At 36.5% G+C, this 16,036-nt stretch overlaps 1 protein-coding gene across 9 annotated transcripts in view; it reads left to right on the plus strand.

Annotated features, from left to right (window-relative positions):
* LOC126980183 (kinesin light chain) overlaps positions 1-16,036 on the plus strand; it is a 77,841-nt gene that overhangs the window by 21,097 nt on the left and 40,708 nt on the right. For 7 of the 9 annotated variants that reach the window (XM_050829795.1, XM_050829798.1, XM_050807515.1 and 4 more), the window contains exon 2: positions 3,547-3,725. The exons of 1 other annotated variant lie outside the window; for it this stretch is intronic. In XM_050829795.1, coding sequence (XP_050685752.1) covers positions 3,697-3,725 — 29 coding nt within the window. In that variant the 5' untranslated portion in view covers positions 3,547-3,696. The remainder of the gene's footprint in view (positions 1-3,546; positions 3,726-16,036) is intronic. One more of the 9 variants, XM_050829792.1, reaches the window with a different exon arrangement.

Below are 16,036 nucleotides of genomic sequence, written 5' to 3' on the forward strand. Positions count from 1 at the left end.
CATTGCTTTCATTACTTTCTTACGGCGTGGTGTGTAACTTCTCGAAAAAAAATTGCTCAAATGAGAGTCGAAGGGTTCCGTATCATCGAACAAAGATAGATCGTTCCACCAGATTACCGGATAGACTGGTTTTTGCACAAATAGATATAAAAATACAAGAGATTGTGGGCGGCGGTGATCACTTAACAACAGGTGACCCGTACGCTCGTTTGTCCGCCTATTCCATAAAAAAAAAAATTAAAACAAAATCTCGCGATAATCCTCTCGCGTTCCGTGCGAGTGCTCTGCCAACTGAGCTAACCGTTCGAGTACGTCACTCGAACGGGTATCGTCATAAAATCTTGTATGCTTTGTTCAACTCTCAGGTTGTGTCTTTGTTTTCAGAATTTTGTTGTCAAATTTTATTTGTGTATTAATCCTAGAAGTGAGGGCTATCACTTTAAAAAAATTACAAATTGACTGGTTTATGGCCACTGTCCCAGATTAAAATCATACCTAAAGAGTAGCTACGCAATGTGTATAAAGTTATTTAATCATCTACCTCTAGAAAAAAAACTTACCACAGAAACGATTTAAATGGTTAATCAACAAAAAATTTTATAGTAGGCTTTTTTTTAATTTTAAGTAAACTTTTTCGCAATAAATAAATTTCATTTCATTTCATGGTCCTAATAATTGTCGTTTGCCCAAATTTATTCAGTAGGGTTCGATTGGCGGTACCAAAGCGTAATGCTAGGTCACATATTATTAACAAAATAACCCCAGGCCTAGATTCTAGATATATACCTAGATTCAATCTAGGCATATCCGCCCCCTTGTCTAGAATAGTTATCACCTACAACAATTTGGTTAAAAGAGCTGGCATAGATATTTTTCGGCATTCTGTCTCATGTTTCAAAAATTAAGTCAAAAAAATATGAAAGTACTTCAAGATGGTTAGTAATTTTTCGTTGTTATTGTTTTTTCTTTGTAATATTTTTTTTATCAGCCATTTGCTTGTGGCTTTATTTTTGTCATATTTTTCAATTGTCAAAACAAATTGTCTTTAGTTTTAATACAAAGTAAAAAGTTTGAGTTAAAAAATAATGAACGTAAATAAATAAATAATTTGCAGCCATTTTGGAATTAGGGCTCAGAACAAAATGATGAGCAATGGTGTATTATTGTTGCAAAAAACCTTGTCATATTTAGTGATTGCTTCATTCAAGACTCAAGTAGACTTACAAATAACAATAAACTCAATTCGATTGATATACTACGCCGAAATATCCGCCGGCAGTCGCGAGCGACGGCTTCGATAATGATATAATCAAAAACAAACAAACAAACAAGGGGATCAATGACACACAATCTGCGTAGGAGTCGATCTATTTTCATTGCGTCGATATAATATCTCCTTTCTTTCTCTCACGTTGCCAAATGGCTATAACGATCTCTCTCTAAGTTGTGCAAGAACGCCACACATCCACGTGTGCCAAATTACGCGTGAGTTGACCGAATGTTGAAATTAGAATGTATTTGGCTTTCTAAGTAGGTATGGCTTAAAATCACTTGGCCAAACAATAACAATATTAAATTTTATTGTTTTAATTTGCACGATTTTAAATCGTGATATAGGTACATATTATTTTTATGACAATAATGGAGGAGACCAGTAAGACGTTGCAACTGATGGTAATTTATACGCCACTAATTCCACATACCCAAAAATTCGGAGACGCGCTCTTTGCATGCAAAGTAATTTCACTAGCTACGGCGCGTTTTAGACTGAAACACAACAATGCTTACACATTACTGCTTCATGGCAGAAATAGGCGCCGTTGTGGTACCCATAATCTAGCCGGTCTTATGCAAAGAAGCCTCCCACTGGTAAATGCCCTAAGTAGCCTCCTATGACACGCTTGGGCCTGGGACTCCCCTATTATTTTTTATACCCCGCGTGTAGCATATGGCAAAAGCACACATATAAGTTTCCAAGGGACTTTTACGGCTTGTTTTAGAGATAACTCTACTCGATGTTGGAGTTTCGTTTAGAGCAGTTCTTCCAAAACTGGTAATACATGGGCGAGTCTTCAGCTTTTATAGAGTCCTGAACTTTGATTTCCAGTCAAGTTTGTGTAGTGCGTGCCTTATTCTGACTGGGCCCAGTCCTGCGGGATAGTCCGAGGTATATTTTTTAAAAGCGTAGAGGTTTCACACAACAATCCAAGACAATTTGTTATTTTTAAAGTTTAAAAATTTACGGAGAGGTCGCGGCTTCGAGTCCCGCTTCGTTCATTAATTTTGGTTACAAATTTAATTTGTATAATCTTGACGCATTTTGGCGCTGTACTCTTCGCTCTTTTTCCAGAAAAATAAAACTTTGTAAAAGGAGGCAAAAGTTTCTAACCCACCAAATCATGACGTTGCACTTTTCCGAGTATTTGTGACGTTTCTTTGTCATTTTGACACTTGTTGAATTGGACTTCAATTATGATTTTTTTTTTCATCAGTGTAAAATGTATTTCTGCTTATTTTTCGCGTTTGCACAGCTTGCATTTTGTTCGACTCATTCTCTTTAAATGACGAAATTGATTTAGAGCATGACCTGTATTATATATTGAAGTTATTTGTTTTAAATAATTTTAATTCGAATCTTCGAATCTAGAAGTATTTTCTATGTTATTAGAATTTAGCATATTTCAATTAAACATGGCTGAACTAAATAAAGATTAAAAATAAACACTATCGGCCTTACAAATAAACCTGGCATAAAGTTATACCTGAGAATAATCCAAGAATATGCAAAATACTTCAAATATACAGTTTGCTTATGATTATGGTTTATTTGGAGGTAGATCGTTTCCCGCGTTTATTTGCAAGGCTGACTGACATTCGGAAAATTTCAGAATTATCATTGTATTAACAGTGTTGTCAGCGATATAGTCAACATTTTACATATTCTTTGTTTACTCTCATGTGTAACTTTATACCAAGTTAATTTGTAAGGCGGTATCAATACAACAATGTACGTTAACTGCTTCCTCGTTGGAATAGGAAAATCTATTTTTCAATTTTCATGGTTCATTCGGGCAGAATTGGATAAATATAACATGTGCTGCTTTAGTTAGTGATACAACACAACATCAAATAGATTTATTTTCCCGTTAATAACTTAAAATAGTCAATATAAAACTCCTTTTTTTGTATTAAAATAAAAAAAAACAGTTGCCTGCAATTTATCAACAAAAATGGACCTGTTGCGGCTGTCTGAGAGCTGGCAACCTTATTTTTTCAATTCTTTACATCATTTCCTTTAAGATTACGTACAATTTATTAAAAAAATCATGATATGGGTGAATATACATCAGAAAATAATTTATGCCTAAAATAATTACGGGTACCTACATGCGGCCAAATTTTTGTAGGCAACCTATGAGTAGTCATAAAATTAGTTCAACCAACGTACCACGTTACACGTACCCTCAGAATCGAGCGTTAGAATCTTAGAATATAATCTAAATTAGCTTCTCACCGACATAATAATATATGACTTTTACTTTATAGTTTTCAGTGCGATAAAGCAGGACATTTGGATCTCTTTTGGATTTGTTTTTTTTTTTATATTAAAGTGTAAACTTGTGTGCCATTTACAATGCTTAGTGTTAATTGTGATAGTGAAGTGTAACGTATGATTAGATTGCTGTCTGAACGATAATGTCGAAGACTTTGAACGCCTACAGAATGTAAGTATGTTATAGTAACTTCCGATGCTTGCGGTTTTTCTGTACACACATAAAAATCACTTCTATGTGACGTCTGACTTATACTGTTAGTCACTGACCTGTATAAATACCACTGGACAGGCTGTTCCATGTGTTTGACAGTTTTTTTTGTGTCTATTTGGAGCGCCACTCGCGAGCGTTAAGAGAACTAATTTTGACGTATAATACAAATGGCTGCGTGAGAAGCGTACAGTAATCTGAAGTATTTTTGCATTTTGAATTTCGTTCGTTTTCCGTGTTATTTATACTTCAGGAATCAACCTAATAAAGTACACTTTTTATTTGTAAATAGTTTCCCACCATCTTTCAATATTTGCTGAGGTTGTTTTCATAGTTTTAGTACCGCAGACTCTCGTTACATGGCCAACTGCGCCAAAATGGCGAATGTAAAACAGGCACAAAAGCACTTTGACAGCCGCCAGTCCAGTGGTTAATAGTAGAGGTCAGTGCTTTATTTATTTTTAAACAGAGGCCACTGCGAGTCTTTAACAAATAGATCCGGTACTATTTACATAGACGTCTATACTCCTACCATTCCTTTAATGTTGACGCAAGGGTGGCGGTCATGGAGTACTACCGTTGACAAAATAAATACGTCATCAAAGCATTGATTATTTTAAGATTTTATAACATTTGCAACTTTTTACGAGCGCCCACACTCTCTTTTGCAACACCAGAGGAATCATAGGAGCTTTGCCTTCTATGTGGGTATGCTCTTAATATACCCACTCAGTTTTTCCACCCATGTAGGAAGTTCATTACAGTTTGATTAAAAACAGCTTCATTGAAAACCACTTTGCGCTAGGGTGGTTTTATGTTAACGTATACATCTCTATAAATACGTACCTGTACATAATTAAGGTATTATCCGTAAGGGTCAATTAGCGAAAATCCCTTAGTCTCGCCGCTAATTCGATCCGCCCTTCAGATTTCCCGCCCTTGAACTCGAAACTCCCTTTCCCTAAGCCAAGCCGCGTTTCATTTATGGAAGTTCTTACCCTTCAATTTGTAATCAATATTTAGTATTGTAATTTTCACAATTAAAATATTTTAGAGAGGAGGGCGATTTCTTGATTCAACACGACAATATTTGATATATTGCCTCTTTTACGAAATGCTTGTTAAGAGTTTCGCATTTCGCAGTTTTTTTATTTCTTCAGCATATAAAGAGCCCCCCTTTACTACCCCAGAAATGATCCTGGCCTAACGACTCGCCATATCTGTCACACATCTATTTAACATTTGTCTATTAACTACTACTAATAAATTCATAAATATCTTTATATCTGACATGTTTATTACGATTTTTTATATTATTGAGTGATGAGTCTATCTAAATCTTAGTTATTCATAACTAGCCGTGCCTTATCTGTACGTTAAATTTTTTTACAAAAATACAATTTATATACATACAATTTGTCTATTTGTTTGTGGGTTGTTGCACACCTACCTCGGAAATGATTAGTAATTTTTACCCGCTCGTTTTACAATATACTTACCTGGTTCGACCGAGCCTTGCTCGGATTTTTAAGAAGGTACAAAACTTGAACAAAAAATGGTAAACTAATAGGACATCAGCTGGATTCGAACCGGGGTCTTCTGCTTTCAGGACCACCCAATGTACCATCTGAGCTATTATAGTATTGTATGTAGTGGCGAAAGCTTCCTTTGTATTCTAATGTTATTGTTGCAGTTTCTTATTAAAACTTGGATAAAACTATATTTCTTTAAATTGAAACTCTCGCCTCCTACATGTAAACTAAATTTCATTACAATCGTTGGAGCCAAGTTCGAGAATTGTTCGTTTAAAGATATTAGATATTGCTATCAAAATAGTGGTGTTTGGCAGACGTACACTTTCGTGTTGTGTTAATATTGAAAGGGCTTTATTTAATTCTTTAGGAAGTAAGAACAAAATTGAGTTAATAGAAAAAACAACAACATGTAATCTATATATATATATAAAAATGAATTGCTGTTCGTTAGTCTCGCTAAAACTCGAGAACGGCTTGACCGATTTGGCTAGTTTTGGTCTTGAATTATTTGTGGAAGTCCAGGGAAGGTTTGAATAAACATGAAAATCCCCGTTTTTATATTAAAACAACAATTTTGATTTTCCTCCGACGTGTCCCCCGTCGTTCAGAAATCACATAAAAATAATAGTTTAAAATGAATAACTAATTAGAATTTTTATATCTTTCTGAGGAGGTAAAAATAAACTTCCTTAAAACACGGGTTACACTTAAAAAATGATTCCTTTTGTTTGTTTTAAGTTTATTTTATACAAAAGTTGTCTGCCGGGTCAGCTAGTACATAATAATAGGTAATAATCAGTTTATTCGAACGATATACAAGCTGAAAGCCACGCCAAAATGAACAACCTAAGTGATTTATGGCCCTATATCACTACGTAAATCATAGCTGTAAATTGTATTAAAAGTGAATAAGGTTCATATTAGTCTGACCGTCGCTGAAGCAACATCAATTACTAGAATTTTTAGCGGCATTCAGCTGCAGTGCTATTTTAGTCCTTTGTGTCTAGACACATCGATTGGTCCGCAAGTCCTGATGACTAGTAATTGCGCATTTACCTTTATTTATACCGTACCCGCTCGAACATATTTAGGCTGTTTTTTTTAAAGATTACAGAGGTAAAGATTTATTATCAAGACCTCTCATTCTTTTTTGATGACATTATTGTATATGGTTTGACTACATCACTGAAATTCTTATTTAAAACTATCATTACTTTTAGTTATACACGACCGCACGGATACCTGTTACCAGCAAGGCTGAAGACCCAAGAGCCAAATTAACCCGACACTATACCGAGGATATCCCAGACGTCAGCCTGTACGAGATTAGTATGGCCATAATCTTTTATGGCCATACTTAAAAACAACAAGACGCCAAGAAACAAAAAACGGTTGATGATGGGATTACAGCTGAGCTTCAAAGAGCTGGTGGTACCCCTGTACTTGACCCTCTAGAAACTATTCAATACCGTCATCCTCGAGGGTAAAACGCTGCAAGCATGGCACAGAAGTATATTATATATGGTGCTGTTCTTCAAAAAGGGCGATAAAATGCTTTTGGAGAACTATAGGCACAATCACTCCTGATCCATGTACATAAGCTGTTTTCTAGGGTCATCACGAATCGTTTCGTGCGCAGGCTTGGCGATTTCCAGCCTCCCGCACAAGCCGGATTGCGAAATGGCTTTAGCACTATAGACCACATACATACGTTACGGCAGGTTATACAGAAGATAAATGAGTATAACCAGCCACTATGCTTGGCGTTCGTGGACTATGAGAAAGCTTTTGATTCGATCGAGACATAGGCGGTGCTTCAGTCTCTCCAGAGATGCCACATTGATTACTGATATATCGAAGCGTTGAAGTGATTGTATGGAAACGCCACCATGTCAGTCCGTCTCCAGGATCAGATCTCGAAGCCTATCCGACTGCGACGGGGAGTCAGACAAGGCGATGTCATATCGCCCAAGCTGTTCACCGCTGTGTTGGATGAATACATCACTCACCTTCGATTCGCAGACGATATCGTAATCATGGCAGAGACCATGGAAGACTTTATCCATATGCTCGATGGCCTCAATACAGCTTCCCAAGGAGAAGGACTCAAAATGAACATGGATAAGACGAAGATGTCAAATGTCCATGTCGCACCTTCTCCTATAACAATTGGGAACAGTACCTACTCTCGAAATTGTCGACGAGTACGTCTACCTCGGATAAACAATCCAGTTAGGCAGATCCAATTTCTCTTCCGTAATTTCTGCTCCGTAAAATCTTCTCGTCCTAAATACCACAGTGTCTGAAGACGAATGTTTTCAACCAGTGTGTGTTGCCAGTGATGACTTACGGTACGCAGGCGTGGTCTATATCGATGGGCCTGATGAGAAAACTCATGGTCGCTGAGGGGGAAATGGAGAGGGCTATGCTCGGAGATCGAATGAGGAGATACCTAGGAGAACTAAAGTCACCGACATAGCTCAAATAATTGCGAAACTGAAGTGGCAGTGGGCAGGCACATAGTTCGACGGACAGATGGCCCTTGGGGCAGTAAAGCCCTCGAATGGCGACCACGTACCTGAAGACGCAGTGTTCGTAGGCCCCCCCACAAGATGGACCGGCGGTCTGGTCTAGATCGCCGGAATACGTTAGATGAGGGCAGCGCAGGACCGATCGTCGTAGAAATCTTTAGGCGATGACTTTGCCCAGCAATAGACGTCTTCCGGCTGATGATGATGAATTATCATTACTTTTTGCGAACTTTGTAAGAGAACAAACAAGTCTATCCTGGAGCAACTTCGCATTGGCACTAGATTGTCCACAGTCTGCTATCAAAAGATCTCGGGGTATTTTGACCACATTGCCCGACGCCTTCTCAGTCATACATACAAAACATTATCAAGAGTATATATTACTTATGCTACTTAACTTTTTTGTCTTGAATTAACGTTCGTTGTTCAGTGCATTATCTGTGTATGCGTGTGTATCCAGACCTTTAGCTCACCGCATACCAACTTTTTGGCTTAAATTTTTCCTTACTCCATAAATTTTTACTTGCAATAAACTCAACCTTTTTATTTCTGCAGCATAGTGTATAATAATGTAAGTTACAAAGTAGAATTCAAGTAAAATTAAGTTGGAAACTTTTTATCGCGCTATAACAAAAAGTTAACCAGTTGCTTTTGGCTTGTTACCAAGGGGGGATGGGAGATGCTTTTGTTACCGCGGGCACCATATACGGGGTTATTGTGTACTATTTTGTTAATATATATATTATTAATTTCGATATGTTACGAAATGTAATAAATATTTCTAATACCTTATTATCCCAACTAATATTATAAATGTGATATAATATGACTAATATGATAATTGTTGAAAAAATTTGGTACAGCGCTATCGCTGTCTTTGTCAAGAGCTTATAGAAAGAACATAGGCTATCCATGGTTCCCGCGGGATTTGTGAAAAACTGAATTCACGTCGATGAGTATACCAATAGTAGGTTTAGTTTGCCATAGCAATCTTCCTCGAAATAAGATTCATATAATATGTTGTGAACGGGAGCGAAAACGGGAACCGGAACTAGAATAGGACATGAGATAATCTTCAATTCCAAACTTGCTTATTATTTTTAAAAACCCTATATTTATGCGGACCAAATCGCGGGCGTCAGCTAGTTTGTTATAAAAAAATTAGTTTAATGGCGACAAAACATTTCTATTTGTCATAGATATATTCAGATTAAGGAATGAAAAGTTTTGCAATTTTACTATAAACTACCCAGATTATTTTCGTAACATGATATTTACAGATCTTTAAAAATCCCAGCCCTCCACACAAAACATTTCAAAAGCTCGATATCGTACACTAATATTAGATTTATGTCGGTAATACTCCCATGTAAATCAATAACTATTTGAGCAAAAGAAAAATGTTTTACTTTTCTTATGAAATGAGAGTACGAGTCATCCATTCCTACTCGGACTAAAGCCGCTCTAAATACCTCGTATTTTATTGATTCCATTCCACCTTCGTTATATAACATAACAATCTACGCTTGACCTGTATCTATATAGGTAATGGAATCTTAAAACGTAACGTTCACCACACTCATAACGTACAATCTATTAGAATTTGAACACTTATCCACGACAGTATAATATTTTCATAACTTTCGCTCAGAGGGCAATGGAGAGGGAGAGAGAATATGCTCGGAGTTACCCTGCGAGATCAAATCAGAAATGAAGAGATCCGTAGGCGCCCTAAAGTCACCGACATAGCGCAGTGGTTGCTACACTGAAGTGGCAGTGGGCATGGCACATAGCTTGACGGACAGATGGCCGTTTCGGCAGTAATTCCCCGAATGGCGACCACGTAACGGAAGATGTAGAGTTGGTAGGCCCCTACAAGATGGACCGATGATTTGGTCAAGATCGCCTCAATCGATAAATAAAATCGGTCCAGCCGTTCTCGAGTTTTAGCGAGACTAACGAACAGCAATTCATTTGTATATATATAGATTAAATAACCTTTCTGCCCTTCGTGTTTTTGTCACCGCGTCAGGTAGAAGGTTGTCGCCCTTGGTAGCCATGGCAACGTGGTAGTTTATTCTACCCACGTCGTTGTGTCACCTTCGTAGCTCCCCAGAGCGCCTTTTGGGGAGAATATATTGCTCAGGGGGTCGAAATTACTTTGGAAGTGTCGCTTGTTTTGTTCTTGAGACTTCCATTCTTTGTTTTAATATTGAAGGATTCTGGAACGCACTTTTATCCACGGACGAGTAAAAAAAGAAGGACTCCGCGCCGTGATATTAGCAAGTTAACCGTTATGATAGTGTGTATGCGGTTACGGGGGATACTAGTTACACAATTTTTTCCCTTAAATAATCATATATGGCCACAGATACTTATATGGTATAGTTTTTACACTTTTTCACAATGCACGACGGCATTTTTAAAATATTTTATTGAGACGCAAACTGTTATGTCACAGACGATGAGTCCGTGTTGTGTCAATAATCTATAGTTATTACGTTTAGTCGCGTTCAATTTTAAGTTACAACATATTGACAAAAAGTGCTAATTGTGCTAAAACCAACTGATTTTCAACTCACGTTTTACTTGTACATATTGGAAGTTATATAAAATGATAGTAATAGGTGATTTGTGTGGTTCTACACTAGGTCACGTTTGACTTGTTTGTCCATTGTTTGGAGGCCCTACATTGGATGTTCGTTGACGATCTATATAATAGTAATAAAAGCCTGTATTTACTGACCATACATTTTAACTTTAATACTACTTATAAAACATGTTTTCTCAAATCTATAAGTAAAATAAAATTTCATTAATATTCAGCAACCATTTTGTTGATCAGGTTGTCTTTCGACATAGGCTTCCCCCATTTCTTCCACTTATCTCCATCTCGAGATAACCTTCTCCATCCTGTAACGACCGTTCCCAATATACTATCTACAGATAGAGATAAATTACTACCTTCTACTGTCAGTAATTAGCTGACAATAATCTGAAGCTGTCCCAATATACCCGATAAGTCATTCTTAACGCCTTATATTGAGACGCGCGATTTGCAATTTCCATACAAACTTCTATCGCTGAGAACTCACCTTGAGTTACGTCGATAAGTTTATTCGGACAACTAGTCCTAAAAGGATTGCAGTATAGAGAAAATCTAGATAACAGTTTGGTTGTTTAGATTCATCAACCGTCCATCTGTTTAATCGTTTACTTTGTGCTTATAATGTTCTTTGTTGCAACGGACACAGTTCCGATGGCCTAGATGTGCCTAGATGTGATGTCGTTCTGTGTCTGTTGTTCGTTATGTATTATGAAATCGTAATTAAAACGAATTATAGTTCGTATAAGTCAGAAGCCTTTAAATGTAAGTATTTTACATTATGGTTCAAACAGTATTCGATGTATTGCATCAATTATTATTGCTATTTCAAAGTTGGTTACTTCTATTTACTTACTATTACTTACGTTTATTTATTTGATGCTATAGGTTGAATTACATTACCCATCTACAGGGGCGTGCATTGGTTTTCTAGTAAGGTAGGCACTGTAGATCTAACTTGTCGTAGTTGAGCCTGGAGATCGCTTACCGTAGGTATTAAGGAAAACTTATAAGTGGGGGTTCAATAGAAGTTTGGTTATAAAATAACGGAGCCAAATTAAACTAAATTAACTTGAACACTATATTTATTTATGTTCATAACGAGGTAGGCACTGCCTAATTGCCTATATGATATGCACGCCCATCTAACATGTTGCTACTTTAAACACGATAATCACCAAGTAATAAACCATCTTTGACAAACATACAAAAAAATATTGTCCAAGTTAAATATTTAAAAAATGCATATTTAAACATTTTTTTTGTATTACCCAAAATGGCACTAAATGCCTTATATTGAAAGCTAGCTATAAGTTGTCAGAAAAACAAAAAAAATGACGTGTGGCACTCGGGGACTGCCGCGGTAAAGCTATTGCATAGCATTTTTTATCAACTTATGCAATTATAATTATTTATTTATTTTATTTATGCAGTATTTTTTTTCCTTTGTTTTTTTCTTGATATTAATTCAAGTTACACTTTTTGAGCGTGGTGACCGATAAGAAAACAATTTTTTTTCTTTTATTAAATAAATGAGAATTTAATATTGTTCAAAATATTTTTATAATGTTACAATACATGTAGGTTATTCAGGAATATTTATCATTGAAACTATAGGTGTATGGTAACTGAAATAAGAAACATAAGTTTCAGACTTGATATCTTCTAAATATCTCGTCAATGGTGGTCCCATATTTTGTTGTGGATTCTTGTGGATCATTATTCATTTTCAAATTCAATATTTTCGAAAGAAAAGTTGTCAACCGCTCTGATTTTTTATCAGCGAAGTTGATGTTGAAATCGCCAGCCAAAATACGCATGCGCAGTAACGCCGATACAACCAATGCCACCTAGAGGCGAGTTGCTGAACTAAAGAGACAAGCGTGATATTTCAAAAAAGTTATTATCTGCTATTCATAGATAGATGGCAAAACTAAAAAGTATCACCGCTGTGCCGGTCGGAGTGGAGGGTGTTAGGTTATTTTCGTTACGGAATTTCTGGATTCGGTCTCCACGCTCAAGGCCCGCGATAGAAGGTATGCAATAGCTTAAAAATTGCAGCCGATCATAATGTTACTTCCTTACTTTCACAAGTAACGCTAGTCCTAGTAAAATCCCTAGCGTATTATTGAACGAAGTATATTGACCCGTTTACTATTTTTATGTACAGCTAACGTACTAAACTGTAATAAAGGCTATAGTATGATAGTATGTGTACTTACCTAGTGTGTACTAATGTGGCTATAGTACCTACATTGTCTAATAATTTTTAACTAGACACAGGATATCTATGGATACAATTTAGGCAAGACGTAACTTATTTGCAACAGATAATGTGTTGATCACAAGCACAATACAAGTAATACAACGTAGCGGAGCGTTGAAAACATTGACGACGCGGACGCGACCAGTCTCGGCGGCGTACAGCGTGGCACTCAATAGTTTTGTCACCCCAATATTGCTTAGTGGCCGTGTATATCGTGTGTATGTGTGCGTGCGTCGATTCAGGCGCTCTAGTATGAAGTTTAAGTACCGTTCTGTTACTGTATTGTGTCACAAGTCCATGTCGTATCGACCTGGAACACCTCGCAAGGATTCATTCAGGCATTCCATAGTATGTTTGTTCATGGTAGAAAGTTGCATTAAAAAGCGCTGTAGATAAACTCCATACATGTAGTTGGCGTTGTTGCTATGATCCGCGCGTTGCAATGGGTACAAGCCGCCATCTTCGTGACGTCATTGTGACGTAAGGCACACATTTCGTAATCACCAATCGTAGTACAGTTTGCATATTAACGATAGCTTACGTGGCGCAGACTTTAGTTTAAGTAGGTCCCTGTTCCAACGCGCGGGGGCTATAATTATGCTTGTGAGCTTCTAGCTCTATTTAAAAAGTCTGTTGATGTGTTTTGATACAAAAGCAATAACATCCAGACGTTGAGATAATCTACCTACTAATCTACTTAGATCGAACTCAACTCGTTCCCTGATCCAAATGATATTTCGGAATGCAGCTATTGACCTGTTTATAACTTCTGTACATCTCTCACGTATAATACAGTGCTGTATTAAGCATGCGCGGGGCCCTATTGCTAATTCTGTTGAAGTCTTGGCCCTTGGTCTGCATGAGATAAAAAATAATTATTGTATTGTGTAGCGATATAATTATGTATGTAAGTATATGTATTAAAGCTGGGGACCGAGCCAATGGCCTTGAGGAATCGAGTGCAGACTGATCTGGTAGATGTCGTGGACTTGAATTAGAGGCATCTTTAATTTATAACAAACATAATACAATTTTCCTTACAAACAGTTTGTTAAATATGGTTTACAGTTAATAAATTTTCGTACAGTTTATAAATGATTGTAGTATAGTATATTGGCTGATAAGTATGGCTCCAACTGTAAAAGTTAGAGTGCATATAGTTATTTTTTTCGCACTGTCTATAAAAATAGAAATGTAAAGAAAAAATTAATTTTCGTCTCATATTGCTTAGTTATATTTTTTGTAAAAATATAAGCTATATATAAACAAGAAATAGTTTCAATTCTGCGCTATTTTGGTGATTTCATGGGATAGCGGCCTTAATAAATTTCACTCAAAGAGCGCTCAGGAGGAGGTGTATATGTGGGGCCCCATATCACGCGGGCCTGTAGCAATTGCTACGTGGTGAATCCAGCACTGGTATTTTATTGTATCTACGAATGAGCGTCTAATAAATATTGATTACACACAGCACCGCTATAATATTACAGTTAGTAGTTGAGATTATCATTTTGAATACGATTACAATCATTAAAATCATCTAGTCGTTCATGTGTTTACATCACGTCTTCTTTTCGGATGTCTACATACCAGCAAAGCAATTTTATTTCGGTTTGTTTTTGATATCTCTTACTTAAATTTGTAATTTTTGTGTGAATATGTTGTAAAAATCAATATATAAGTTCATCGGAATAGTTGACCTCAAATGATAACAAGTGAGAAAATAACCGACTTCAAAAAGGAGGAGGTTTTCAATTCGTTCGGTATTTTTTTATGTTTGTACACTGATTACTTTGAGATTTATTATCCGATTTACGTAATTCTTGTTATGTTTGATGCGAAATAGATGCCATTTGGTCCCACAAAAATATTACATAGTTTGGCTCACTAGTTTTCCCTTTATGAGCATTTTTATGAATTTTTTTGTGTACGTGAATGAATGAACCTACTATTACATTTGGCTTAGCACCGACTTCAAAGCTATCAATATGTAGCACATACAAATAAAAGTTTTTTATGAATATTAAAGGTAAAGGTTTGCATAAGAGGTGCATTAATATAATTTTTTAAGTATTGTACAAATATTATGTAACTGTACAATAATATTAGATAAAATTGCTTTAATTTATAACCCGTTTAATAAAATTAAGTACAACACACCAGAGACCAACTAGTTGCAACAATACATAGTAACTACCTATAATAGCACTCAAACCTTCATTAAGTTATAGCTACGATATAAGCACGATACGATACGATTTGTGTTATTAGTACTGATACATATATTTTCCTTTCAAGATGTTCGGAATGTTCTAATCCGGCTCGAAGGACCACGATGCACGGTGTTATAGTTGTCGTACAGATGAATTTACGTATGGTTCATAAATTAGGGAGACTTAAGAATAATTGGTTAATTGAACAAAGTCTAAAACGGTAAAAATGGTTACCGGTTATGAGCATACGAGAACCGATAGATGCTCGAACGTCAACTGGGGAAAATGTGGAAATGTACAAACATGGCACCCGCAACCACTGACAGGGCGCAACCTGATGTGCGATTTTTGATTCGTTCAGTGTCTGTAATTTAATATTTGCTTTATTATTTGGTGAATTTCACTCGTTAATAAAAGCAGCATCAAAGTGGCACTATATCCGACGCATCGGATGTTCCTATAACATCAATTGAGGAATTTCAATATTGGAAGCGGAAACTCTCACGATGCCGTACCCAACGTTTCGCAATCCCACATTATCGTGGGGTCACATTGATCCGAAGTTGTCATTTGTATTACTTACGGCATCTCGACTTGTCATAGTGGAAACTTCTAAGTGGAGCGAGGATTTTGTACTACGCATCTTTAGACCGCACAGTTACCTCACGCATCTCTGGCGGAGATGCAGCCATGGCTGAGAAGATTCACGACAGAGACATTGGATTCTTATGTTAGTAATGTGGCAGTTAGGACAGCAAATTAATACTTAATTTTACTCCTTAAGAATCTATTTTGAGTTACAGCCCTCGGTTCAAAAATTTTAATGGGGTAAAATTGACTAAAACTATCGCGTTGAAAAACAATTTAACGAACGAACAAACAACGGATATGGGACCATATTTGAAGTCCAAGATGGCCGCCATACAATATTATCATTGCAGTAATGTGGATGTCGTTTCCATGGTTATCGAGGTGATATATCATTGATAGACATTGGGATATTTTTTTAAATCCAAGATGTCTGCATATCTTATAATGGTTCGTAAGGCCAGTGTAGGGTTCCATTCGTGCAACGAAGCTGACACACACAACTTTTACTCAATATATTAGTAATATAAGTAT

This window comes from Leptidea sinapis, chromosome 5 (assembly GCF_905404315.1).
Source record: "Leptidea sinapis chromosome 5, ilLepSina1.1, whole genome shotgun sequence".
Lineage (NCBI taxonomy): Eukaryota > Metazoa > Arthropoda > Insecta > Lepidoptera > Pieridae > Leptidea > Leptidea sinapis.